The sequence below is a fragment of the Pelecanus crispus genome, chromosome 1 (genome assembly GCF_030463565.1).
Source record: "Pelecanus crispus isolate bPelCri1 chromosome 1, bPelCri1.pri, whole genome shotgun sequence".
NCBI lineage: Eukaryota > Metazoa > Chordata > Aves > Pelecaniformes > Pelecanidae > Pelecanus > Pelecanus crispus.
Window position 1 is genome coordinate 38,064,386 of NC_134643.1, and position 27,444 is coordinate 38,091,829.

The window sequence follows — 27,444 nt, forward strand, 5'->3', positions numbered from 1 at the left end:
AAGTAATGTCCCATTAATGAAAAGTGTGTTTCATTAATGCAGAAGAAAATGTAAAATAAAAATTAAGTTTTTTACAGAGGTACTGCTGAAAATGAAAAGTCTCTTATCTTGCAAAGTGAGAGAAAAAGTAAAATGTAATAAACTGTGATCCCTTGATGCTGCATTCACAGACTTATCTAAACAGATATTGTGACTTTTGCACATATAAGACAAGAGATTACTTTGAGATGTGTATCAAAAATGGTGTTGGTGATGCAAGTCCTTAATCAGGTCCATCAGTTGTAACTCTTCAATTTTAGTGTTTTACTACTTTTTTCCTTTGAATCATTTTTATCATCATTATTCATAAGATTTTATTCTAAAATGTTAATCATTACCACATAATAATACCAACTTAATGCGCGTAGTAAGTTTAAATGTAATGCGTTTTCCCATACTTATCTCCTTACATGTTGTGAACTTAAAAGTATAATGTAGTATGTTTATTTTTAGTACACCTCCTGATAATCTCTCAATTCAAGAATTTCAGAAGAATGAGAGTATTGATGTTGAGGTAAGGAGACTGTAACAAATATACTGTCGAACGTAACAAGATAGTGACACTCACAGATTGCATTTGGTTCTGAAATAATTCTTTTAAAAGTTACCCATTCATTATATTTTCTGTGATATTGTTTTCCTTTTTGAAAACAAGACAGGAAATTCATAGGCTCAGAATTCGGCTGCTTCAGAGTTATGCAAAAAGTAGGAAGCGGCATGCCAAAAACTACTTCTTGTCCACTCAAGTTAAAACAGCGTAGAGTGGCTAAACCAGAATGTGTTTCTGCCTCTAACCCATTATCTGATTCTTACTTACTATGTTATTGCGAAGCAATTACACAGGTAACTGTAAACCATGGAGGAAGCTGACAATTAAACCTGAAGTGAGTGCTTTCTGTATTGAGGGGGGGCATTCAACAGCAATGACACTGTTGCCCTCCAGATGTGTTCTCAATACTGAAAAGCTTGTGCATAAATGAAGAAATGATGTCTTGTTTGTGTAGTACAGAGACCGCTGTAATTGTAAAAGAGATTATGTTTGGTTGGATAAGGCTGAAGAAAATTAAGAGATGATGATATTTGGAATGAAGAGGGACTGGTCCCCTTTCACTGCAGGACAAAGAGATGTGACAGACCAGGGATTAGGGTTACAAAGCAAAAGGAGTTGCAGAGAAGACATGGCAATATCTGTGGGTTTGATCGCCTGTCATCCCTCCAGAGTGGCAGCTGGGAGGGACATAAAGATTTCTGGATGAAAAGTGGGAGTGGTTCTGTCTGCAGTGAGCAGAACTCTGAGATCTAATGCATTAATTTATGGAGATCTAAACCCACTTTGTTCCTGAATAGGAGCATCAAGACCATGGATAGGAAGCATTTCAGTTAATATGCGTTGCCTTAAGCTTGTTTAGATAATTAACTCACTTGTTCTGCTTTGCAGATGTCACATTGTAAGCATGTGATATATGTGTTCATGTCATAGTGAGGATATTGAATTGGGTGGAGGGAGAGGGAGATTCCTAATGTTATATCTTCTCTTTTCAAAACCATAAATTCAATTTGAAGAATATACTTCAAATATCAGTGGAAATCTGAGTGATAACTGCTTTAGAAACTCTGACAAAGTGGTGGTGGTGGGTGTTTATTATTTCAAGTTTACTGTTACACACAAGACCACAATTTTTGGAGATAACTGCAAATTTTAAAAGCTAGCACTGGTGGATTTTGTGAAGTTTCGTTAGTCTCCTTTGTTTAATGTTTCAGTCTTCTTTGTACTAGAACTACAACTTTAATATTCAGAAAACCAATATAAATATATTTAATTTATTTTAGGTGGTACAGCTTATCAGCATGGAGATACTGCCATATGCTAATTTTATTCCTAAGGAATTTGTTGGTCAAATAATGACTATGCTCAATAAAGGCTCAATACATTCTCAGTCATCCTCCTTTACAGGTATAGTACCTGAATGACAAAAGATATGGTGTTTAAATCTACTAGAAAGTAATGAAAATGTTGAGAGTACTTATTCTGGTAAAGACTTGAAGTTCCATGGCAAGTATTCAGTATAGACTGATACCCAGCTTGTTTTTATAAACTATATTTTGTTTCATGGAAGTTGCCGAGCATTCGGAGAGGTAGCGGAGGCCCCATCCCTGGCAACATTCAAGGTCAGGTTGGACGGGGCTCTGAGCAACCTGATCTGGTTAAAGCTGTCCCTGCTCACTGCAGGGGGGTTGGGCTAGGTGACCTCTAAAGGTCCCTTCCAACCCAAAGCATTCTATGATCAGTTTGTTTTGCTTTGTGCCACCTGAAATAGTTCTAACAATAATTTCAGACAATTATTAAGACAGACATAATACCCTGTTCTTAAAAGCTAAATGACCATAGTGTACCTATATGGTGTACCTAACCAGATACCTTCTCTGCCTTTAAGAAAAAAACATTTATAGTTTTTTGGGAAAGATGAAAAAAATGGACATAAGCCAGAGAAAAATATTGGGGTTGTACAGTACCAAATATTAGTATTAATGATGTAGAACTGGGGTTTTCTTTAATTGAGTTCATAGATTGTATTATTATTAAAGCAATATCAAGTAGGTAAAACGTTACTGAATGCGTTGCATATTTTATCTTTTATTTTTGGAACTATTGTGATTACTGCACAGTCACCTTTTCTTAGAATGTGTTTTTAGTATTTGTTCATATCACTGTTAATCTTTTTTAATACTAGAGGAGCGATAACCTTTTTGCAAAATATAATAAACTGATTGAAATGCAACATTTAGTGTATTGGCATGCATGCTGCACAATTAATACGACATTTTACTTTGACAGAAGCCGAAATAGATATTCGAATGAGAGAGGAGTTTTCTAAGGTGTGTTTTGAAACACTGCTCCAGTTTTCATTCAGTAATAAAGTCACAACTCCTCAGGAAGGCTACATCTCTAGAATGGCACTTTCTGTGCTCTTGAAAAGGTCACAGGATGTATTGCATCGCTACATAGAAGATGAGAGATTGAGCGGCAAATGTCCTCTTCCACGGTATGTACATTGTCTTTAGGAAATGAAAGGTATTACCAGGACTTTATGAGAAGAAGGTTACATTCAAAATATCACTCAATCATTAAAAAAATACTGGGGGAGGGTGTGTGAAATTTAAAGCCAGGGAAGTGTTTGTGGGGAAGACATTTCAAAGAAAATGTTGATACTGATTTTTTGTTGAAAAAGCTTTAAATAATAATGGTCGTATTCAGTGCTGTTACATAGACAATAGGGATGTGACTTAGTAACTACCATTTTCAGTTACTGAAACAATGTTTCTGATATCTGTAACATAATAATTCTGAAATCTGATTTCCCTTTATTCCCATTAGAGCTATGTATAGTCTAAATTGAGAGGTGGAGAGTCTCCTTGAAAATAAGATAAAATACCCAGACAGCAACATTGTGAATCATTACTGAAGTAACTGTTCTTGAAACAGAAAAATTGACCAAAGTACCATGAAGTTCTTTAAAATGGGAACTTAAATTTCACTTAGCTTTTGAAGGTTTTGATCATGAATGATGAAATTGATTCTTTTCATGTTACAGTTAATCGTGTACATGACTATTTTCAGACAGAGATGTGTATGCTGTTACTGTTTGCAGTTTCAAATTTAAAGCTATCCTAGCTGAGGCAACAGCAATGACGGTGGGAAAGTTAAAGACAAATGATAACCTTAATCTCTAAATATCCTTTTTTTGTAGGCTTCATTGCAGCTGTTTCCATTACATGGTTTTTTTAATGTTGTGTAAGTTTCAAAGAAAACTTGTATTCTTGAGACAAAAATGAGTAGCTGACTGTTTGCATTTTTCCCTTTGTAGGCAACAAGTAACAGAAATCATATTTGTTTTAAAAGCTGTCAGTACTCTCATAGATTCACTTAAAAAGACTCAACCTGAAAATGGTAAGTTATTGTTAAACAACATGGTTCTAAATGAGATAACATTGTATCTGCCACAGAGATATTTATTCTTTCCTGTAGTAATTTTCACACACATTGAAAGAAAAGTGTAATCTGTAAGATTCAGTATTATGTAATTCTCTGTATATGTAGGTGGCAGGTACCAAAAAAAACCCCCCCAAAGTTCTTCCAGTATACCTAAGAGTATAAGGTCCTAAGATATGTTTAATAAAATAGAAAACTTCAATTTATGGTGTCTTTTATTAGATAGAGCTTGGTGTCTTCTAAAAACATATGAACAAAAAAACCTGCCATAAAATGTTAATAGAATTCTCAAATATATGTAGTCTTGCTAGATCCTTTTTCTTCTTATGATACCTTTATAGGTCGCTATGGATCACGTTCACATAGGTGCACTCTGCAATTAAAGGGGTGTACAAGTGAAACAAATGGGCAGGCTGTGAGATACTTAAACTTGTGGTCTTGCTCTCCCTCCCTTTCTGCTCTAGTACCTCCTGTCCTCTGTATTCAGAAAGATGTCTTAGCTCATTGATGCCCAAGTAAATGGCTGACAGATGTATTTAAAGGGCTGAATTAAATGGAAGCTCTCAACTTCATTTATAATCGTGTGCCCTGTTCCTACTGTAAGCAGCACCTGCTGTATGCACAGAGAGATCCCCCCAGAAAACTTAGTCAGGAGTCTTAGTTAAACCAGCTGTATTAGACTGCAACTCTGACAGAACTGCATATACAACACTTCCCTCTACCTCCCTGCTTTTGGTGTTATGAGGAACAGAAAAAAACTTTTCAATTCTGAAACAAACAAACCGGCCTTTCCAGAAAAACACAGGCAGGTGGGTTCCCTGAAAGAGGCAGTGCCTCACCTGCAGCATCAGGGAGCAGCCAGATTTATGATAATGTGGTTTCCAAGGCTGATGGCAAAAGGCTGAGGGCAGAACTATGCCAGGGTACATAAAGCCTTTTGGCAAGCCCTGAAGGCAACTGAAGTGCTAGTTTGGTGGGCCTTTCTTTCAGAGGGGTAGAGTAGCCAACTCAGCTGGACTGTCCCCCACATCCCTCTTCCAGCAGTGAGAGAAATTCTTCACCTGGCCCATACATGGCAGTGATTGCCAAACCTGCTGCGTACCTTCTTCTGAAGGGAACCACTGGACAAATTAGAGAATCACTTTATTCCCACTTCTTCTAGCTTTTAATGATTTTGTTTCTTTAAGAAAATTATTATTGTTGTCTGAAATCGGGGGTTTGTTCTCTTTTGAAAACAGAGCTAAAACAGAGATAAGCAAGGAAGTGACATCATAAATAAGATTAATTTAATTTTACTTGTTGGACTAACAAACTTTACCATGGATATTTTTGTGTCTTGGTCCAGGGTTTCTCCCTCGGCTTTTTGTAACTCTAGTAATCTGGAACGATTTGAAATTAATAGAAGGCCTCATTGCTGACAAATTTCCAAAAGTGAAATGTGGGTCCAATTCAATTTTCTGTCACTGGCTGAGAAAAGCAGGCAGAAAATGCATGTATGTTACGGGTTTAATAAAAGCAGTGTCTTGTCAGTTCTTCATCCAGAAAACACAGCAAGTGACTCATATGTAGAAACACAGGTGTGTAGCACCATTTTATGGATATCCCATCTGGCATCCAGCTGCTGCTGCAAAAAAGAGTATGGCTTTCCTGCAAAAATCCTACATCATATCTGAGAGCCCTGTACAGATGTCGTAGGGCCTATATAGCACTAGGTGCCTATGTTTAGGCACCTGAACGTGCCCTTATTTATACAGGCATTGAAAAAATCTGTTGGAAGAATTTGGACAGTAGTAAGTGATTCAGTCTGCTCTTTCCTTCATTGCAGTTGACGCTAACACATGGGCACAAGTTATTGCCTTGTACCCGACTTTAGTAGAATGTATCACCTGCTCATCCTCGGAAGTGTGCTCTGCTCTGAAGGAGGCACTGGTTCCCTTTAAGGACTTCATGCATCCACCAGCATCCAAGGTACAGAATGGAGAGTCTTGACCCCATAAAACTTTTTTTTTATTTTTGAAGGAAAAAGTATCCAAAAATGTTTGTTCCCAGGTAAAGTTTGAGGAAATCTCTTGTGACTAGTACTTTGGGAACCAGTGCTGACTGCCTTTTAACTGTACTAACAAGAGCTCAGTAATTCATGAATCCAGGCTATATCTCAAAGGTTCCAGAGTGAGTAGCAGTGCAAACCTTTAATAAATTTAACTGAATAGTTGGAATCATTTATAATCTAATGTACTTGCTACAGTATCTTGAAGTGGTGATTGAAAAGTGGGCTTATGTACAGCTTGTTGTGTATGTGTTAATGATGTAATTAAAAATATTTCAATTCAGTCAGATTTATTAGGCTGGTGTTTTGCACCCTTTTTTTGAAGTACGAATTGTACTAAAATTTTATGCAAGATGATACTGTAACATTCCATATATCTGTAACCAGCCTTTGTAAACAAAGGGAACTGATAAACTTGTGTGTAAAATAAATGGTACAGTTCTGTATAAAATAGTTGCATTTATTATTTAAATTCTTTTTAAAATATTGGTAATGTTAAATGCTTGAAAATGTATTTATTATGAATAAGTTGTATGCTTGCATTTTTACTTACAGTTTGCCTTCTAAATTGCCAGATATGCTCATTCATATCTGATCATGTTGTTAGTTTTTGCTTAATTGAATGTATCTTCTGTGTGGCCATTGGACATCTAAGAAAGGGTCAAATGACAAAAGATGGCAGCAAGCAGTCAGTAGTCTGCTGATCTCAAACTTCAAAGTAGTTGACCTGAAATAAGTTTGAATACGCAGAAATCCACTGTAGCACTTCAACACTACCATACCTCACTTCATAATATATTTGTTTCGAGACGTTTGTTCTAGTCAACTCTATCCTTTTGTAGTTGCAGCCTTGCTTTAAAAAAAAATACATATTTGAGGGTTGTTAGCCTTTTTTTTGGCCTTCTTGGCAGGTATCACAGTCTTTGAATCATGACCCAAGAAAAGTGATTTCAAATATCTGAAATACTTGGCTGTAATATTTTGTTCAATAATTTTAAGTGCTTTGTTTTGTAATGTCTTTTCAACCCAACCAAATTGTTCTAAACTTTTAATTATAAACTGTGTCTGATATAAAACCATGAGAAGTGTATTTTTGAAGATAGTTACTCATTTAGAAGTGCAGTAAAATTTGTCATTAAGTAAATGTGAATTTGTTTCACGTAATACAGTTGAAGCAAAACACTTTTAATAGTATTGTTTTTAAAGTTTGTGACCTAGCACTTAAACTCTTATTTAATTAATTATTATTTCAATAATGTTTCACCTGTATTCACATATTTTTAACCTGTGATGTGAAAGCACAAAGGCCAAATGTTTAAAAAAAAAAAAAAAAAAAAGACAGGTGCCTTTCTATGGATTTCAGAGTTTACCTTTAGGTTTTTGTTCCTTAAAGTCTTTTGTAGATATTAAAAGAGATGATCATGCATAAGAAATGGTATTACATCTGTTTGCTTTACACTTTCCTGGCTGAAGGGACGTTGATTGGTACATGTGAATAGATGTAGGAGCTTCAAGTTGAAGGTGTCATGTTAGGTTAGGTCAGGGTTAGAAATACCCTGTGTGAATCATGTTATACAAGCACAGGTTTGAACAGCTTGCTCCCCTAAGGCTCCAGTTTATGGTGCTTTTTAAAAGCTTTCTGTTTTAAAGTACAGTAAATATTAAAGAGGCTTCAAGATCTTGCACATTTCTCTGTGACCAAAGTTGCATGGAACTTAAATCGTCTAGCGTGGATAGTTTTTAGAGAACACACAGTTTACATTAAGGAAACAAATGCTTCCCATTAGTAGAATTTATGTCAAAATAGCTTCTTTGGAGGAGCCGTTCCAGTATAATGCAGAACTGGGTCCCACATACAGATAACATTATCTGTACTCTGAAAGTGAAAACCTGGCAACTGCTCTCCTAATTAGTGGAAGATAAGTCAAGGTCTATGAGGTCATTAAAGAAACAAAGTGTAGGACAGGAAAGAAGGGTATTAATTTGGTTTAGAGTGTATTATCTTAACCAGAATTTCTGGAAAGAGGTGTGCAGATCGAACTGTGGGTGAGTTTGTTTCTAATTAGTTTCTAATCGGTTATTCAGTGATAACACAGATACATTCTGTCCAATGAAGCAAATCTTCAGCTTTATCTGTATTTTAAAAAGGGGGGGTGTATGAGTCTTTCCTGACTCTAGAGCTTAGAATACTTTACCACCTATAGACATTAATCTTCAAAAGCTTTGGAAATAAACTATCAATGACCTAACTTTCCTTCCCTTCTTCTTAATTACAAAATTAGTAATATCTGTGCTATTTGAGGCATGTTTTGGACATGCAAGCTGAGGCTGACCATATTCAAACTGCTTTCTTGTATTTTGTATAAATAGTTTGAGAACTAAAAGCTACTTAGTTTAGAAAAGAGTTTTTTTGTTGACTAATTTTGTCTGTGAATAAGAATTATTCCCTTTACTGTGCCTTCTTGTCCACTCAAATATTTCTTCCAACTTGAAGTATCAGTTTCTTTTTTCTATTTGTACTTTTTGCTAAATAGTCTTAGGGTTTCTTTGATGCAAACAGCATATTTAAAAATTTAAATTTCATATTTTTACATGTTTCTAGCAAGGTAAATCTTGTTCCTGAAGAAATCTAATTTAATTTAACATTACCTATTGAGTAGACTCATGTCCAAGTTCTTTTCAAGTCTGCAGGGTTGCTTAGTCATGAGAAGTGGAACACGTGCACATTTTCAGGATTGGGGTCTGCACTGTGCCACTGAAATCAGCTAGAAAAGGAGTACAGCAGATTGTACAGAAATATGTCAGCTGGAAGTTAGAAGATAAGCAATAATTGCTTATTGAATGTAACCACAATCTTTGCCTTTTTTTTTTCTTCTTCCCAACTTTAAAGATTACATGGATTGGGAATCCAAAGAGAAAATGTGAGGGTCTGACAGATTATTAGAAGGTTTATATCAAGATTTTGGATTACCTGGGAAAACTTGTATGTCTCAATGCCATAACCATTGCCTTAATGTACACAAGGATTTAAGATTACATACTAGCTCTGATTAAGGAAAAGGAACAAATGCCTCAAGCTGGGAACTTTTTATAAAAAGTCTTATTCTTAGAAGTAACCTACAGTAGTTATTTGCTTATCATCAGAGATGCTTATCTAACTGGACATCTGTTTTGTTCCCTTGTACATGTGTCTGCTTCTCTACCTGTTTCATTGGTGAACTGTGGAATGTTACTGGACATTAAGCCACATGAAATACATGGTCACTGCTAGTTATTTACAAGAGCAAGTAGGAGTATGTCTGTGAAACTTCAGAAGTTTATCATCGTATTCTGCAGATGTTTTTTTTTTTTCCACCCAGGCTGAGTTGTTTCTTCTTGCCCAATGGCAAACCTTCTCATAACTGGCCTTGATCTCTTCAGGCAAGATATTTTTAGTGAGGTTAATGCCTCTCTTTCCTTCAGCACATGGTAAACACAAGTACTAGTCATCAACATATTCTACAGAAATTCATTTAGAAGTTCAGGATGCTACTGTTCTTGGGCGGGGGGAGGCGGAGGGGGAAGAAAAAGCATATTTTCTCCTCATCTGTTTCTATATGGCTCAGTTCTGTGTCTTTCACTAGTTGTTCACCTTCAGAATTGCAGCTTGCTACTCATTTCCTGTGTGGGCAGGCATCTTCTACAACATCTTCTAAATTATCATTAGCAGAAATTTCAGAAAATAAAATATATTATGTGTATTTTCTGTCCACCTATTCTGACCTTTCAGTCTGTCATTGCTCTCCATGTCACTTTTCAAGAGGTAAGGGGAGTATCACAAAACACTGTCGTTTGTGCACAGCAAGTGTATAGTATCGTGAAGGAGTCAGCTATGAAAATGTGACTTCTGTGGTACCAATGAGTAACATTTTCTTCCCCCTTTAGCTTAGTGAACTGAGATTGTGTTGCTTTAAGAATTCTCAAGAATGTCTTCCAGTTTTATCGATAAAATACTCTGTGATAATGTATGGTGTTCATTATGAGCCTGGTTGGGTATAAAAACCCATTCTTTCTTAATGATTAGTGTTTGCACATGCAGGTGAGATTCAGAATTTTCATCTCTAGCATCTTTAGGTAAAAATGCTTAGGTAGGGATGTAAACTGACCTTACTAATTCCTGCAGCTTACTAAATAACTCTGTCTGTTACATGGCTAACAGGATATGGACAGTTTTTCCTGGCTGCAGGTTATGAATAAATTTAGTGAGTAAGGTCTGTGCAGTATTTAGTTTATCTCAAGTCTCAGGAAAGAGCTACTCAAACAGAGGTCTTCAGTAGGACTTGTGCACCAGCATATAAGCACGCTTCCTGGATAAGAATGCCTTCCTCACATGAAGGTTGCATCTTATTTTAAGAACTCATCAAATATAAATCTTGTTCCATAGCTGAGTTGTAGTATTCAGATTTGTGTCATCTTCAAAGTATCTGACTGCTGTCTAATTTAGGACAGACAGTGTTACACTCTCTAGGAACCAGTTGCTGGTATCAAGAATGACTACGCCAGCAGCAAGTGAGGAAAAACATTTGATGGTTTAAGACAACTTGTGTAAGAAAGATAGTGGAATTAAATTTTCATGATTCTTAGGGTGGAGGGAAAACATGAAAATAAAAATGACTGGACTTCAAGAAGGCAGACTTCAGAAAATTGATAGGTAAGATCTCACAGAAGACAAGTAAGAAAGGAACCGAGGAGATGAGCAGTTAAAGATGCAAAGGTCATGACTGAAAGGGTAGCCCAGTGCAGGTGATAGAGACTAGCTGTAATAAGAGACCAACTCAGTTAAACAAGCAATGTCATTGACTTCAAACACAAGGAGGGGAGGCCTACACAAGGTCTAAGTTCAGATACCGCCAAAGAACAGTGTTAACAGATAGGGATGAAAGTAGATGAGATACTACTGTCAGCTGACAGAGAAGAAATACATAAGTAGTAAAAGATCTGCACTGACAAAAGTGCTGACTACTTAAAAGAGGATGGCTATTGACATATCAAGTGATCGTGTGTTTGGTTCAGATTTGCAATTTGTTTGTTGAATTTTTTGGTTTGTTACAGTGATGACTGATCCAAAAAGACAAAAATCAACTGTCAGTGCATTGCTCATGCAATTGGTATGAGTGACAAAGATTGAAGAAGCTTACCTAGAAAAAGGAAATCAGGGTAGAAAATAGTTACATGTTGTCAAATTGACTGGGCCTGTAGAATTTCTTCCTGGTATTTAAAGAACTAATATGAGGAACTTCAGCATTTTTAAGATCATCTTTGAAAACTAATGTAAAACAAGAGAAGTACCAGATGACTGAAAAAAAGCAAAACCAGTGCTTTAATTTTTTAAGGACAAAATGGAGGAGAAGATGGAAATCATAGATCAATTGGCCTGCCATTGATTCTTTTTTTTTTTCTGACAAGTAAAAATTAAAATCTGTTGTTAGCATCAGCAAGATATCCATGACATGCATAACAACTGAGAAGTATTTACTATGATTAAGTCACATAAAGCGAGTCTAACTTCTTTCTATGAAAAAGTGACAGATCTTGTGGATGGGGATAAGAACTAGTTGCTAAACCTTGATTTTAGTAAGGCTTTGGATGCTGTTTCACATGACTCTTTCATAAGCAAACCAGAAAAACAAAGTCTAGCCAAGCAGACAGGACCCTAAAAGGAAGTATTAGTTGATCAGGGTCAGCGTGTGCATATTGGGATTCTACAGGTAGCTTCCCTGAATACAATAAAAGGATAAGACAGTATGCTTACTAAATTGGTAGCAAATTGACAGATGTATTACAAGTATGCTAGAAAACAGGATTATAACTCCAAGTCTCAACTAGCGAAATAGTCTCCCAAAAAAACAGGATGCAATTCATCAACATGACTGTAAGGTGCTGCTGTTTAAGCAGCAGTCAGCTTTTTCCATTTAATTTTGCCAGCTTTCTTGAATAGGAGACTTGAATTTCAAAACAGTTTTGATGGTTGTCCTTAGAAAATTGCTCCAGTGTTAAAATGGCTGTCAGTGCAAACAGGTGTCATTAACACCATTAAGAACCAGATCTGAAAACATGTTTTGCAACAATTTCTAATAATAGAAGTATAAAACAAGTCTGAACATTTTTAAGCAATTAAAAATTAAAATTGTATATCAACTTTTTAAAGTGATACATTTCTGTGCATAATCCATAATTTTGTAACATTTAATCTATACAATGATTGTGTAATTGTCTTTAAAGCATCCAGTCAAAACTTTATTTAAATAAATCTTCATTTTTCAGTTATGTATCAAATACCTGATCTCTAATCACAGTGTTTTAAAAGATTTCAACAATGTATGTTACGTCTTAAAGAATTAGGTGTATATTAAAGACAGGATGGAATTCTTGCAATAAAAATAGTACTGAGTGGTACTACCAGCAGAACAGGGGTTTTGTGTTGTGTTGTAGAATGTATCAAATAGAAGAACTACAGTGCATTAGTTACCATCCACATTAAAAATTGATCGTTGTATTTCTGAGGTCCTTATTTAAGCATTTATGTCTTGATTATGAAACAGATTTGATAAAAATGATGATACCTGTGTGTTTACTATGCTAACTGCGGCATTTCATTAGCAAGAGATGAGTGTTCATTGCTCAAATTTCCTTTATAATCTATGTTTAGAGGAGTTCTCAGATAAGCTTATTTTTAAAATCAGTATAGTATGCTTTCTCTCCATGTTAACACGTGTATTCCCACTAGTGGTCCAAATGCCTACCTTAAGAACTTCTTAAGGAATCTCCTTTGTCAGCACCATGATCCTCTTTTCACCTGAAGCATGTTCCTTACAGAAAGGACAAGTTAAATACAGCTACCATCTTTTTCTTCAATCAAAACTACTGCAGTGTTGAAACATACTCAAAGGCCTTAGCCATACTGCCTGTCAGTTTAATGTTGCTGAGGGTTTTTTGGTCTGTTTTTGTTTTCAGAAGGGCTTGCCAACAGATAAATAAGAAAGAAAACCCCTTGTAAGCCAGCTATCTCTTTGGCATCTTTGCAGTTTTGTTATTGAAGACCCTGATCTTCAAACTGGAATCATAACTGCTGCTCTCTGTGTACAGAATATCTGCCTTAGACTTGGCATGAGTCTCCATAACCAGTGATATTTCCGAAGCTGACAGCTTCAAGACTGCAGAGGCTGGTGAGGATGACATCGCCTGGTCTGTTGTTTTTAGTGTTAACTATTTCTTACTTGGAACTGTTAAAGTTGCCAAGGAATTGCTTATACTTCTTCCTTGCCAGAAGACTCACACTTCTTTCCCCCATCACATCACAGACTAATGCCTGGTCATGAGGGGAGGACTGAGAGGCTCCATAGAAAAATGGCAGCCAAAACCGGATTGCTACCAACAGAGGACCTTTAAAAAGCACAGAGAGCAGTCTGGTTTTGATCAACGTGAGAAAACATGGAAGGGGACAGGAATATTATGTGCATAGTACTGCTGGCATGTACGTGTACAAAGAACTGGTTTCTGGAGTACATCACAACTATTACTTGCAGATCTACTTACTGAACATCTGTTCATGCCTCGGGGCTTGGCGTAGCATAATATGGTACTACCTTACCACTAAAATGAGCCCCAGAGTCTGCACGTAGTACTGCCCTAGAACAAATGAGGAAAGATAAACATTTATTTTAGAAAAGACATTTAAATTAAATATTTTCTCTTAAAATATGAAATCAATAACCTCTGTTATAGCTGTATGCACTATAATCTCTTAAAATTTTAAGCAGTTATGTGTTGCCAAAGTCTTAAAGAGAATGCACTGAACTGATGAATGGAGTAGCACAAAACCCTTCCTCTTTATAGAGTAAGAATCAGGAAGCAAGTTTTTGAAGGACTAAACCACAGTCTGATAGCAGTAGCTGCTTCTTGCAGTTCAATTGCACTTTAAACCAGCTTAATTCAAACAGCTAGTTCAAACTTGGAAACAGATTAGGAATTGAAAAAGCTTAGGTTCTTTCCCCTTCCATACATAGGAGAGATCTGTGAAGGTGAAAGCTACTCCACCTAAAAGTTGAAGGCAGTGCCAGCCAGAAACAATCAGTTCTATCCTCTTTGTTAACAAGATGTATTTCATGAAGGTATCCAAAACATTTAAAACTGATCAATCTAAGAAAGAATTATTTTGAATGCCATTTTTCATATTATTTTACTTTGCATCCAAATAGAGCTCTGTGGAAACTAATAAAGTGTTAAATAATCAAGAAAAAAATTAGTCAACCATTGTCTGATAAAATGTAACTATTTAGCATCTAATAAGCTACAGAATTGTTAATTATGTAAAACGTATTCCCTAATTGTAAAAAGTTGCCAGTCTTAGTGCAATGACTATATTTAATTGCAAACAAATAATTGTTAATAAAGTAATAAAAATAATCTTTTAGGAGAGATAAATACAGATGCAAAATAAGGTTTAAAACGTAGTTTCCTGCTTATTTAAATGATTACTAAAAACAAGTCAGTTTTGACAGAAATCATTCTTCCTGTAATCACATTTATGAGAGGCAGTATGGAGTATTTGCTTTGAAAGGCACAAGTTGGATTCCTCTTCTGAGATTTAGGTAACTAAAATTTTGAGGTCTACCCCAAGATTAACTAGCCTGGCTTTCATTTGTAGTTAGGGAAGACAAATAGGCAGACCTAGCAGCAGATCCATTCCACCCTAAAAGAGGTCACATAAGTTGCTATGTGGAAGTGCCAGTTCTTGCTACGGGAACATAGGACAACTACTTCAGGCTTAGGCATCTGGTGTTTTGTGGGGTTTTTTTTTTCAGTTTACTTTAGACATCTCAAAACGGGGAAGATGGATCTGTCAGTGGCTCAGAGAGCCACAGTAAATGCAACTGACTTTGCTATTGCAATGTGTTGATGGTGCTACAGTATTTTTGAGCTCCCCTAAGAGCATTTTGTGTTTTTTTTGTTTGCTTTTTGGGTTTTTTACATGTGTTTTGTAGGGACCTACTCTGAGGTGTGGCTGTTCCTTTCCCCTCATCCAGATCTTTTTCAAGTATTTATTTGTTCTGTCCTGTCTCTGCGAGGGACAACATGCTATGACTTCCTTGTAGTTATAGCATTAGTCTAAATACTTAGATGAAGACTTCAGAGCTCAACAGTTACTGTTAGTATAGAAAATAATGCTATTTTTGAACCTTAAATTCTCCTTGCTACTGATTTTTCTTGGTTTTCCATAGATACCCCATTTTGCATGAGTACATGACATTATTGCTTTCATGAAGTCAGTAAACTGAACTAAGCATTTCCAGTCCTGCTCCACGTCTGTACGCTCCCTATCAGAATTTTTCTGGTTGTTTTTTATGTAACGTTTAACTGCTACTTCTTACCCAATTGTTTCAGGTCAGCTTCTGATACCTGTAAGTTGGTGCCTGAATGCTTATTTTTGGCATTTGAATTTCTCATCTCTGAGGAAAAAGAGAAAATGTTTGCTAGTAGTAAGCATGACTTATTTTAAAGTCATTGCCCATTCACATTCTCAGAAAAGAAGACTTGAATTACTGAAAGTAACCAAGGGCACCAATCATCGAAATCTTTCAGAGCTTTGTATTACAGGGTGTGGGACAGCATGAGGGAATCACCAAGGTGAGTGGCTCCAACAAACATTAGAGTCTGGAAGCTTGCAGATCGGTACCTGCATCCATCTGCAGCCTTGCACATTTCCTAACCTTTGAGTTCCTTTTGCTTGCTTTCCAGAATCTACTTTAATAACTTCTTGGACTTGCAGTTTTTGGATAAATGTAAATCCAAAAACAAAGTATCAGTGTAGATGTTCTGATTTGCCATATAATAAATTGTGATGTGTGCTGAATATCTGTCGTTAGTTTTTAGTGATATCTGATAACAATTTAAAAATAGTTTTTAGTGATATCTGATAACAATTTAAAAATAACAGTTTCTGCCTATACATGATAAACTACAAATATTTCAGTTAATAAACTTACCAAACTTCCAAGAGGAAACAATATTCTACTGTTGTTTATCTGCCCCTTCTTAAAAATAATTAAGTTCATCCTAATGATGTGGTTTAAATTTACATTTTACTTTCACCCAGAAGTGCTGATTTTCTTCTCATAGAACTTGCAAACTCCTTGTCCAAGAAACTTTGTAAATGTACTCATGATGTGAAGATGGATTTCAGTCTGTTAATTAATGAATATAAAAGAGACCTTAATTCAGGAAAACCAAGTCATTGAGACATGAAATACTGATAGTCTTGTGTAAAAGCTGCTTTACATTATATAGTTGAAGTGGCCTTAGAACAGAAGGGAGCACAGTAGGAAAAAAAAAGGTAAAAATTAACTACAGACTTCAATATTCTGACTAAGTATGGAGGATTTTTTCCACTGTTAGTACCTTTTGTAATATAATCTTAAATAAATCTATCTGAAATTTTTGATAGGAAAAAAGGTGTGAAAAAAATCTAGCTTTTGCTCTTTTCTTTTTATAAACACTTAAACTTGCCCAATTTTAGCTTGTGTTTCTTTTTCAGAATTGGGTTTTCATGTGTACGCCAACTTAACTGAGTAGGAAAGGAGCATCCGTTTCCTTGGTGCATCCATCTCTTTGTAATACTTTGCCTCTGAGCTGACCTCAAATAGCAGAACAATTAAGCCTTACTGTCCCTGTGAGAAAAGTATTACACGGCTTTACAGAGGAAAACAGGAATTGGGATAAAGTGGTCTGAAGGAGATCAAGCAGTCCCTTCCAAAATCAGAAGCAAAGGACTTGTGAGTTACTGGATGCTTCCATTTTCTCAGCTGTAGAATGTTCTTTAACTTTTCAGTCAGTATCAAAAACGTATGTACTTTATAAGCATACAGAAACTCTTGGCACGTTTTCTCCAACATAATGTCACCGGTTTAAACATCTTTTAAACAAGCAATCAGTGATCTAATTGCACCAGATGCTTAATATAGGTAGCAACTTTAAAAACAGGAACTACATGATCATAAAATATTTTATCTTTGTCTCTTCTTTAAGGTGGCAATGGGTTAGCTGCTTTCTAGTGTGACTTTCTCAACTACAAATTTGTCCCAAGTTGTCACTAAAGGCATTGCATTTTATTCTCAGCCCATGTTGTAGATAGTTTTGCACTGGAAATTTCAAGACTATTCTGTTTCATTTGAGGTCTGGCTGCGAGCTGGGTTATTGCTGTATTCTGCATCATTGATGTCAATACACTGTTAACTGAACTACACATTTTTTTAACTCTTGCAGCCTAATTCCTCTTGTGTATTGGTAGCTGATTTTTTGACAGGTTAGTTCGTAAGATCTGTTGGTGGTGAAGGCCAAAACAAATTTGATAAAAATGTTAGCGTTTGTAACATTTTGTGGATTTGTAATGAGGTTCAGAGTTTCTTTCTTTGAGGTCAGTTTCTGGTATGGAGTAGTCATCCACGGGCTACTTCCATTTAGAAATGACAGCGCGTCCACGTTTTGTATTTGTATAAAAAAAAAAAAAGAAATAGAGTGCAAAACCGAATTAATTTGAAAAGTTAAACCCCAGAACCAAAGAATGCAACGTTTACTTTGTACTTTTAAAGCCAGTGCCCTCTTCTTTGCCTAGCACATTGCAAGGAGGGGGCGTCAGCTCTGCCGCCTTGTACCCAGCCCAGCCGCGGTACCCGGCGTTCGCTCGAAGACCGTCACGCCGCACGTACAGAAGAGCTGGTGCGAGCTGCCTCTTTACGTGTCTCTCTCAGTCACGGGAGCGATCAGAAAGTAGGCTGCCATTTCAGTGCCACCCCGCAGCTTTCAGCGCCTTCTCCGGCCCGGCCCGCCGGCCGTGGCTCCGGTCAGCACCGCGCCCCCCGGGCGGCGGAACCTCTCCGGCCCTACCGGGTGCCCCCCCACCACCTACAGCCTTAAAAGGGCGAAAAGTCCGTCCCTGGTGCTGTGATTCTCTCGGAACGCTTTTCCAGTGAAAAAGCCCCAGTTTAAGGGCGCCTGTTCCCCCTCGCCCCGCCTACACTTCCCGCGGGCCCCGCTGCGACCGCCGCGTTTCCCGCGGCTGTTACGGAGTCCCGGATCGAGAGCGGGAGATTCTCCCCCTCCCGGCATCCCCCCGGACGAGCGTAACACCCTCATGCGCAGTCCGGCGGGAATCGAAAGGAGAGCCGCAGCGGAGTGGCGCAGCGTCTGTCTGTGAATAGCGGCCTCCCGCCGCCCCGCGCCATCTTGAATACTAGCTGGGGGCAGCGTTCCCCCTCCCTCTTCAAGATGGCGCCGGCCGGGTGAGTGACATGTCCAGTCACGTGGGCAGCGGATGAGCCCCTCTCTCCCCCCGCCTTAAATGATCTCTATGGTTCAGCCGGACACACAGGCGGCGGCGGCGGCGGCGGCGGCGGCGAGGGACGGAGCCGCGGCGGGAGCGGGGCCGCGGCGCCCGCCCGGCGCCTCCTTTGTCTGCGGCCTCGGCAAGGCGAGCGCTTCCCCCTCCCCGACCCTCCGGGCTGCGCCCCGACGCCCTCGCCTGAGGGCTCGGCTCCCTCCTCCCCGCCGGGAGAGGCGGCGGGGGCTCCCCGCTGGCGCGGCCGGGGCGGGGGGGGTCCTTCCCTGGCTCCTTCGCCCCGGGCGGCGGCACGACGCGTCCTCGGGCGAGCGGGGCTGGGGCCGGAGCGCCCCGGCCCCTCGCCTCCCCCCTCTCCGGGGAGCGGGCGGACCGGCCTGCCGGGGCCCGGCGGGCGGGGGCGGCGGGAGGTCAGCGGCGGGCGGGCTGCCGGCGGCGACGGCTGCCTCCCCGCCCCGCACCCCCTTCCTCCGCGGGCTGCCCGCTGCGGGGCCGGGGCTGGCGGGGCCGCCGTGCCGCAGGGAGGGGCGGCGCGGGCAGGTCCTGAGCCGCCGCGGTTCCTGCGGAGGGTGGGCGAGGAGGGCTGCTGAAGCGGGCTGGGGGGTCGGTGTGTGTGGGGGGGTGTCTGTCTGCTGTGTGTCTTTCCCTGCCCCCCCCCGCCCCGTTTCTCTCCTTTCTTCCCTCCCCCCCCTTCTTCCCCTCCCCTCCCCATCTGTTATAGGCTTGCGGAACTGTGGCCGTTTGAAATTAAACGTGATCTTTACTGTACCAGCTGGGGTCTGTAATGTAGCTGATAAATGAAGCTCTTCCCGTCGGTTTCAGGTCATGCAAGGAAAAGGGCAAAGCTGGGGAGGGAGCTGGGCGGGGTTTCCCTTTGCTTTTCACAGTCAGGCGAGAGGAGTCTGGTTGATGTCTGCAGCAGATAAAGGAGACAAGAGGATCATCAAAAGACCCCAGAGCCCTTTTATCTTTCTGCTGTTTTTCCCTCTAATTTCATTTATCGTTGCTGTGTTGTCTGTCTGCTTATTTCCCCCCTTGCAGAAGGGGTCGGGTGCACCAGGGCCCTGGCTGAGGTAGTAGTTTGTGCTGTTGGTCGGGTTGTGACATTGCCCGCTGTGGAGATAACTGCGCAAGCTACTGCCTTGCTAGTGCTGGTGATGATCAGCTGCAGATGAAGACAATGACAATGGGAATCCCCTTTGTTTTCCCGGGATTGCATGCTGCTGAGGTGGCAACAATTCCTTCTCCTCCTACTTCTGCAGAAGGAGTCTAGCCTCAGCCACTGAGATGAGTAGTGGGGTTTGCCCCCGTCAATAGGATGCCGCTTCTTTCACAGAGCTGGATGAAAAACCATTAGTTTCACACTGTTTGGAGGGCACCTGAATTTGGGCTGAAGAGCAAGTGTCTGCATTTCTTCTCACGATGAGACTTTATTATTATTCACGTGGCACCCTTGAAAGAGGTGGATTTTCTATTTTGTGAAGACAGAGATCAATGACCGACTTGTATTTTCTGTGTTCTGAATATGCAAAACTTGTATGTGTGATGTTAAGCGCTCTTGTTTGAATGGTAAAAAATCCTGAATATTTATCGAAGAAAAGCAAAAATATGTAAATTACCACTCTCCTTATATTGATAAGGTAGTCTTTTTGCAGTATAGTTGACTAATTGTATTGCTTGGTGCTAACAATTTTTTAGGTGAACTTCTGAGATATTTTTCCTGTATATTTTGACTGACTTATTGTGAAAAGCAAACCCATGAATCTGCTACTGTGAATTAATTAAAATTGTGGGTATATTAATATTAATGGCTAAGGGTATCTTTTTGATATGAATTTTAGTGTGTTGATCACTTATTACAATGGTTTAAACTTGGACTATATTAAAACATTTACAATAAATGTGCATAACTGTCTCTTATATTTTTAAAAATGAGAGTTAATTTTTCAGTCTTTATTAACTGTGAAGAGGTTAATCTTTTGAGTTCGTAGCGAGAGTGAAAACTCTAGCTAAACACTTGAAAATAAGTTGGTGCTTTAATACTGCTTTAATTCACAGATCTCATGTATTTATAATATTGGGAGGAGTTTGGCAATTTACAGATACTTATTTTTGCCTCTTTTTAATTGTTTGAACTCACTGTGTGTTTAGAAGACATGCAAAGGTTGCTCTTGCACCTCTGCTGAATATAAAGTGCCTTGTGGAAGATAGGGAACATCTTACTTGCTGATAAGTTTAATCTGATGATACTTCATTTCTACCCTGTGCAATGTGTTATTCTGGTAATTCAAGTTCTGTCATAAACTAAACTTTTTAAAAGCTAGGTATTCTCATGCTCACTAATAAACTAACATGTTAAGTGTTCTTACTAGTAGATTTTCTTTGAAGTAAAATAGCTGTCATAGTTGCTGACTCTCTGTCCACAAATTTAACAGACTGGCTTTTTTTTCCCCACTTTAATTGGAAGGGGCAAAAAGGGTACAACAGCTGCCTGCTTTTCACATCTGAACAAACAGCCCATCTCAAACAGAGCCCCTTGAGGTTTGATCTGGAAGTTAGGGTGATATTTTCACCATCTACCTTTAGGTATCTGTTTTAGCTGGCTAATCCACTAGTCCCTCTCTTTTCAGTGGAGGAGGCAGAGAGATCCCTGGTGTAAATCATGCTTTCAAGTGCCTAGCATTATTTGATCTGAGTTATCCTTTCAAGGAGCTTATCTCCGCATGTTGATTGTAAGGGAGGTGAAGGAGCTTCAGCTAAGTGCCTGTAGGTGGGTGGTGTGAAGTTGTCCTCTCTGTTGCTTTCACTTCTTGCAGTCAGGGAAGTTGGGTAGAACTTAGTCCCCTTTTTGGGTTTGAAGGAGAGACTCAATGGGAGAAGATGTGTTCAAGTATACTACCATTAAACACTTAGTTGTTTATCTCCTGTGTAAAATGTCCCCCTTAAACTTCACTTGCCACCTGAGCAATCAGTTCTTTGTGCTCTGGATGGTGACTTCAGAGTTCAGGAGAATGTTAAGAGCCTGTACTAAAATAAGATAGTGCTACTAAAATAAGATAGTGCTACTGAAATAATGCAGGTGAGGGGGACTACTGGTGAGATGATGTGTAGTGCATGAGGTGGTTTGTCTTCACGTCCACGTAGGTCTATGTTATGTATTGCTTGGTATGCTTTAGGTGCGTACATCTGAATTATTTCTTTGAGGAGCTGCGTTCAAGATGCTTAGCTTTGCTTTACATACATTTCTTAGATCAGAACACTTCTCAGTCTTGCATTCAAAGTATAGAAATTAGTCCAGACAAGTTCCATCCTTACCATTGTCCTGGTCTCAGTCCTTAGTGCTTAACTGTCCAACTTGTGTAGCTTGAAGAAGGCAGCAACATCATGCTTTGAGGCAAAAAGATGAATTCTTCAGTGGAATGGAGAGCCTTATCTTAGTGATGTTGTAAAAGTCAAAGCTGGTATTTCTGAAAATACTGTGAAAACCTCAAATGGGAAGAGTAGGTTGTATCTTGCAAATTCAGTGATCCTTTATTGTGATTTGATGAATTAGTTTGGAAAGAAAAATTGCATCATACCAATTAAAAAGCTGCACTGCTGGCACGTTTATTGTCTATGGCATTGTCTCTTGCTGAAATTTTTTTCCCCTTTATTCTTCAGAGGTTTCACTCAGTCAAACTTCTTGTGTGAATTTGTTACAGAAACATTAAGATAGGCACATGACTGGGTTGATGGAATTTCTGTGCAAAGTTATTTAGTTTATCATATCCCTATTGTGTATTGTTTGTTGTGCTGGGTGAGAAAGTACTGCAAAAAACATTCCTCTGTAGCTTTTCTGAGCACTTCTTTTGACTCACGGAATAATAAAAATGCATTGAGATTCACGGCATAGTCGATTAAGCTTTAGATGCTCTTATTCCCTGGTTTGATGTCTTTTTTGCGCTATTGTCTTACCTATTTTGTGAAGAACAGTCACCAGCTGCTCACCCCTCCAGCTACTGTCTGTCAATGCTGCTTCTGAAGATACTGGCATGCATCAACCTAAAATCTTAGATTCAAGATAGTTGCTTCCCTGCAGGGTGCAGTTGCCCTCTCTGTCACCAAGGAGAGTGCTGTGTTCCCATGCTAGCAAAATTGATATTTGAGAACTTGTCTTCACTGGGGGCTGGCTTGGTGGTTCTACTTTAATAGATCCTGGGCCATGCACATAATGAGTGAGACCTCCCACTTACACTGGGAAGCAGCTTAAGACAGTAAGAGGAAATGCCAGTTTCTAGAGAGTTACATCTATAAATACATAAGCACTTACTTAAAATACATCAATGCATTTAATAAGTTATATGCGTGGCTTCCCATTGGATGCTTTCTTTGTAAGAATGAGTACTAAATTAACATAAGGAAATGCTTACACTAATAATTATAAAATAGTGGACTGCATTCTTTATATTTAAATTGGTTTACTTGCATCTTCCGCTGTCCTGTGCTTGTGTTACTCAATGAAATGATAAAAATTGGTTCTAGAGGTGGTTTTATATGTATTTTTTTATATATTAATGGTATATGCCTCTAGAGAGAGTTTTTCTGTAGCAGAAATAGAAATGTCATTCAAAACGTAAGTGTGAATGTTTGGGAAACTCTTAAATACGTAGATTTTAGTTATATAGAATACCTTTAATATTAGTCTTCCAACATATATTTGAATCATAATTTACACCAATTTATGAATTTATTTTTGAGAAAGTACTCAACCTTTTTAGCTGGGAGTCTTTTAGCCTCTCAGCTGCATTAATGTACAGGCTTTGTGAATTTCTGTCAAAAAAGAGCATGTGCCCTGCCACTGAAAGCATGAAGGTGGGGAAAGATGAGACATGTAACAGAAAAAGTTACCTTTACTGGGGATTTAGTGGAATCACTGAAGTGAAAAGCTCTTATTTACTGGGAAGGGGCTGGAGTGTGCCCTTGGCCATGGAAGGTGCTACATCGTGGTGAAAAGAGCTGCAATGTTCAGTCTGGGAAGAGAATCAAGACGAACTGAACTCCTGTTTGTTCTCCCTGGCCAAGACTTTATCTGCAGAAAGGGCTCTCTTACCTGGCCTTCCAGTTTCTCTTCCCAAGTTTGCTTATTTCTGCTGTCTTTCTGTTTTCTTTGCACCTTAAGTTCTCGCTCTTGCCCTGTGAATTTGTGTGCCCTGCTTGCCTCTGCAAGCCAGGCAAAACTGCCCATATCTTTTCAGTTAACAGCTTTTGAAGTTTGTCTGTCTGCTTTAGGCTTTCGGTGAAGGTTGCAATGGCTGCAACAAAGAACCTGTCTTGGTGCAACAAATTAGCTTCGTCCAGAATTTATTGGTGCCAATGTGTCGGTATGCAAATGAAAAAAATCCAGTCTTGCACCATCTTTCTAAATGCTGTAGGTCTCTTGTTCCAGGCCAGCTAAGAAAATAGCATCTGTGATGTCTGGTTGTCACATCCCTTCCCGGTCCCTGATTACCTTATTCCTTCTTTCTACCCTCTCCACAGTAACTTCTGAAGCCAAGAACCGTCTTCAGCTACTTGAAAGAATGTTGACGTTTTAAAATAAAATTGTGTTCTTCTAAATTACATGAAAATATGTTTAAACATCTTGTTGCTAAAGTGGCGTGGTATTTCCCAATTTCCCCTTTCACCTGAAGACAACTCAAAGTATGCTTCATCCTGTTCTGAAGGGTGCCTTTTCTGCCCTCCATTTCATCCTTTGCAAGAAGCAAGGATTTTTCCTTGCACACATCTTAAGCCTTGTTCCACAAAAAAATGAGACAAAGGAATTGGTATGAAAATGTTGGCATTGAATGAGGCAAGGTTGTACTTACCCCACCTTCTGTGTGAAGGTTTGTGAGTGTTGGAAGGGAAGAGGGGATTTTTTTGTTTTGTTTTGCTGTTGGTTAACTCTTGAAGTATCACATCAAGAGGGACTGTTCAACTGGTAGCTCAGTAACCTAGTTACCTGTGGTACATGTTCCTGGAAGGATATGTTACTTTGATGCCAAGACTTTTGACTGGAAAGGCAAGAGAATCCTTCATATGCCACCTGCAAAGAAAAAAGTATGGTGACAAACTTCTAGCTGCTTTGAAATCTTCTTTTTTATGTGGTAAAAATCGGTGTGGTTTATGTGTGTGGTTTTTGCTGAGGCCTTGTGTTTCAAGCTGAAGCTTAGTTTTCAGTCTAAAATGGATCTTGTTCACTCCCAGGGTTTCTACACCATGCTCTTAAAAGGGAAGTTGGTCCAGTTGAGGAGCTTCCAGAAGGGAGCTTCTGGAAGATTAAAATAAACCTAATAAAGAGTACATTTTACTGATCATAAAGACCTTTGGTTATGACAGTGAATTACGTTTCACTATTTGAAGTATGAACTGGTGCCTTTTTTCTTAGGTGTGAGTGAAAGCTGTATCACTTTTGTCCAATAAAATGATGTTTGAGGTGAATTGTGTTTCTGTAGAGTACTATGGGATTCATCAGATAGATATGTGTGCAGCTGTTATGGACATGTTCACCTCTCGTGTGGTGGTATGCCTAACAGAAATAACACAGAGGCGCCAAAAGTGAGTGCAAGACATGAGACATTTGAGAGCCTCTGTGGTGTTTCCACTCCTGGTATTGGTGGTTGGGACCTTCTGAACCTTCTGAAAAATGTATTGCTATGTCAATGACCTATGTAATAGGTACTAATTCAGGTAAGAAAGCCATCAGCTGGATCCATTTTTCCATTCCCCCTATGTTGACAGGACAGATCCCACTATTGTGTGTTTCCTTGAATGGTTTTTAGATGTGTTGTAGCTGAACCCTGAGTTATGCCAGGAAGAAGATAAAGCCAAGGAGGCAGATGTTCAGTGGCGTGTGTTGTTTTTGTTCTCTCTCTTCCCAAATTGAACACATGTATTGGAAGCTGAGGGAGATGTAGGGCCAAAGTACAGTCCTCTGTGCAACACTCTGTCTGTGTGACAGATGCACAGGGTAAATGGTGCAGTCTGACTCTTGTTCATGAAACCCTGGGCTTCTTCCAGATTAACAGGTCACCTCTGTACTGCAAGTCTGCAGTTATGCTTTTACAGTATGAAACCTATTCCTAAATTTCTTGGCAATGCAGGCTGCTGAAGTGAGGAGACTGTTCATCTATTGCATACCTAAGGGCTATACCAGCATGCATAATTTATATAAGGGCCCTTATATAAACTACAGCCCTTCAGCATGTCCTACAAAGTTGATTCACTGCAGTATTGTATCTAGTTCTTGCTGCTTGCATCTAGCAAGGACTGCTTCAAGGCCATCTGTGTTACACAGGATGGAACAAGGATGTCTACAATGATCTGGTTGGAGTTTGGATCTTAGGTTTTCTGTCATCCTAGTGCTCAAAAGCTTTCCTGTATGGGAAGCTGCCTGCATTTCCTCACAGCTCTGGGTCAAACCGCAACTTATCCCTCTCTGCCTGCACCTCCTTACAGGCCTAGGTCAAACTGCAACTTACCCATCATTGAGGAGAGGTTTTGGCTTAGGTGAGGGGGAAATTGCCAGCAGATCCAGGACAACTGCGTGAGTAGGCCTGTTTTCACGACCGTTGGTGAAGAGCTGTCGCTTCCCCAATTACATCAGTACACCTATTGTCAAGAGGGCAACTATCCTCTGTGAAGCCCTGCTGCATCCAGTTCGGGTCACCTGGTGGACAATTACTTTAGAATGGGTAAATCTGATGTCTGAATCCATGTTACTGGGTGATTTGTATCATGGTGATGGAAAAACTTACCATTTGTTGGGGATTACAAACCGGGTCTACTTTTCCATGTGATGTCCTCTCTGGAGTTCTCAGGCTAAGCAGAAAATAAATCCCTTACCTCCACTTACCTACCTGCCTTACCTCATAAGGGGCTGGTATCTATATATACAATGGGCTGTACTGAATATGTGTGCTTCCTGAGGTCATCTTTCCCAAGGTAATAATCATGTTTTCAGGATGTACACATGCATTGTCACTGTCCATATCTATCTTGTGCTGCTCTGTGTCATGCAGCCCTATCTGATTTACACAGTGACTTCAGTCAGATGCTGTGATTCAGTAGCCTAGAGATCTAGCATGGCAGTGTAATAGTAATCCTTTGAGCTAGGCTCATTGCTGGTGCCATCAGTATCATGGTGGCCTTTCATGCTGCAAAACTTGAATATGGACCCAAGAAATGCTTCTGTGAGAAAGGATGCACTAGGTTACTTTTGTATAACCTCACGCAGGTTTGGCTAGAATGCCTAGATGTAAGATAGGTCTGAAATGGTACATACAAATGTACAATGTGAGAGCTAGCACTACTATATACATTAAATGTTTATAGGTGTGCCAGTCTGCCAGCTGCAATACCATTATTTTCCATGTCCCTCAGGTTTCTTCCCTCTCTTGTGACCTAGCTTTTCCACTATTCCCCAGCCTCATGAACGTCTTTCTTCTTTCCAGCACCTGAAAGATTGCTTTCTGGTCATGTTAGTCCCTGATGTCATACATGGTCTGTCATGCATCCTGTACCCAGCTGCTGTCTTTGCTACTTTAGTACATCGTTACAGGCTAGAGTAGAAAAGAAAACAGAGAAGGATGGCAGAGGAAGCGAGTGCTTAAGTTTACCAATCCTTTTTTAATGGCTGAAAAGTAAAAATGGTCTAATAAGGCAACAAAGTGCAAGGCTTAAAGAAAGTAGTTAAACAGTAGTGATGCTAATCAAAACCCAAATGAAATTATCAGTGCAAGGTCTAGTGGGAGCAGAGGTCCTTAAATATTTATGCAATATGTTCTCCCCTCCCTTCCCCAGCCTTGTACTACCTACAGCCCTGCTGTTGTAACAACATGATGGTGGAGTGTTTAGGATATCACATGGCTCCCAACAACCCCCAGCAGCCACCACATGAGCTGCAGCTAGCTGAAGTTGAATCTGGAGGCAGCACGCAAACAGTTCAGATGCCATTAGGAACTTCTGCTTCAGGAA

The 27,444-nt window shown here is 39.4% G+C and overlaps 1 protein-coding gene across 7 annotated transcripts in view; it reads left to right on the forward strand.

Moving 5' to 3' along the window:
* MON2 (MON2 regulator of endosome-to-Golgi trafficking) overlaps positions 1 to 27,444 on the forward strand; it is a 117,455-nt gene that overhangs the window by 68,971 nt on the left and 21,040 nt on the right. For 2 of the 7 annotated variants that reach the window (XM_075704629.1, XM_075704665.1), the window contains 6 exons: positions 493 to 553; positions 1,870 to 1,993; positions 2,876 to 3,083; positions 3,906 to 3,988; positions 5,856 to 5,998; positions 6,080 to 7,174. In XM_075704629.1, the coding sequence (XP_075560744.1) occupies positions 493 to 553; positions 1,870 to 1,993; positions 2,876 to 3,083; positions 3,906 to 3,988; positions 5,856 to 5,998; positions 6,080 to 6,109 (649 nt within the window). In that variant the 3' untranslated portion in view covers positions 6,110 to 7,174. Of the gene's footprint in view, positions 1 to 492; positions 554 to 1,869; positions 1,994 to 2,875; positions 3,084 to 3,905; positions 3,989 to 5,855; positions 7,175 to 12,527; positions 12,530 to 27,444 lie in introns of those variants that run through there. The other 5 variants (XM_075704639.1, XM_075704655.1, XM_075704619.1 and 2 more) reach the window with 4 other exon arrangements.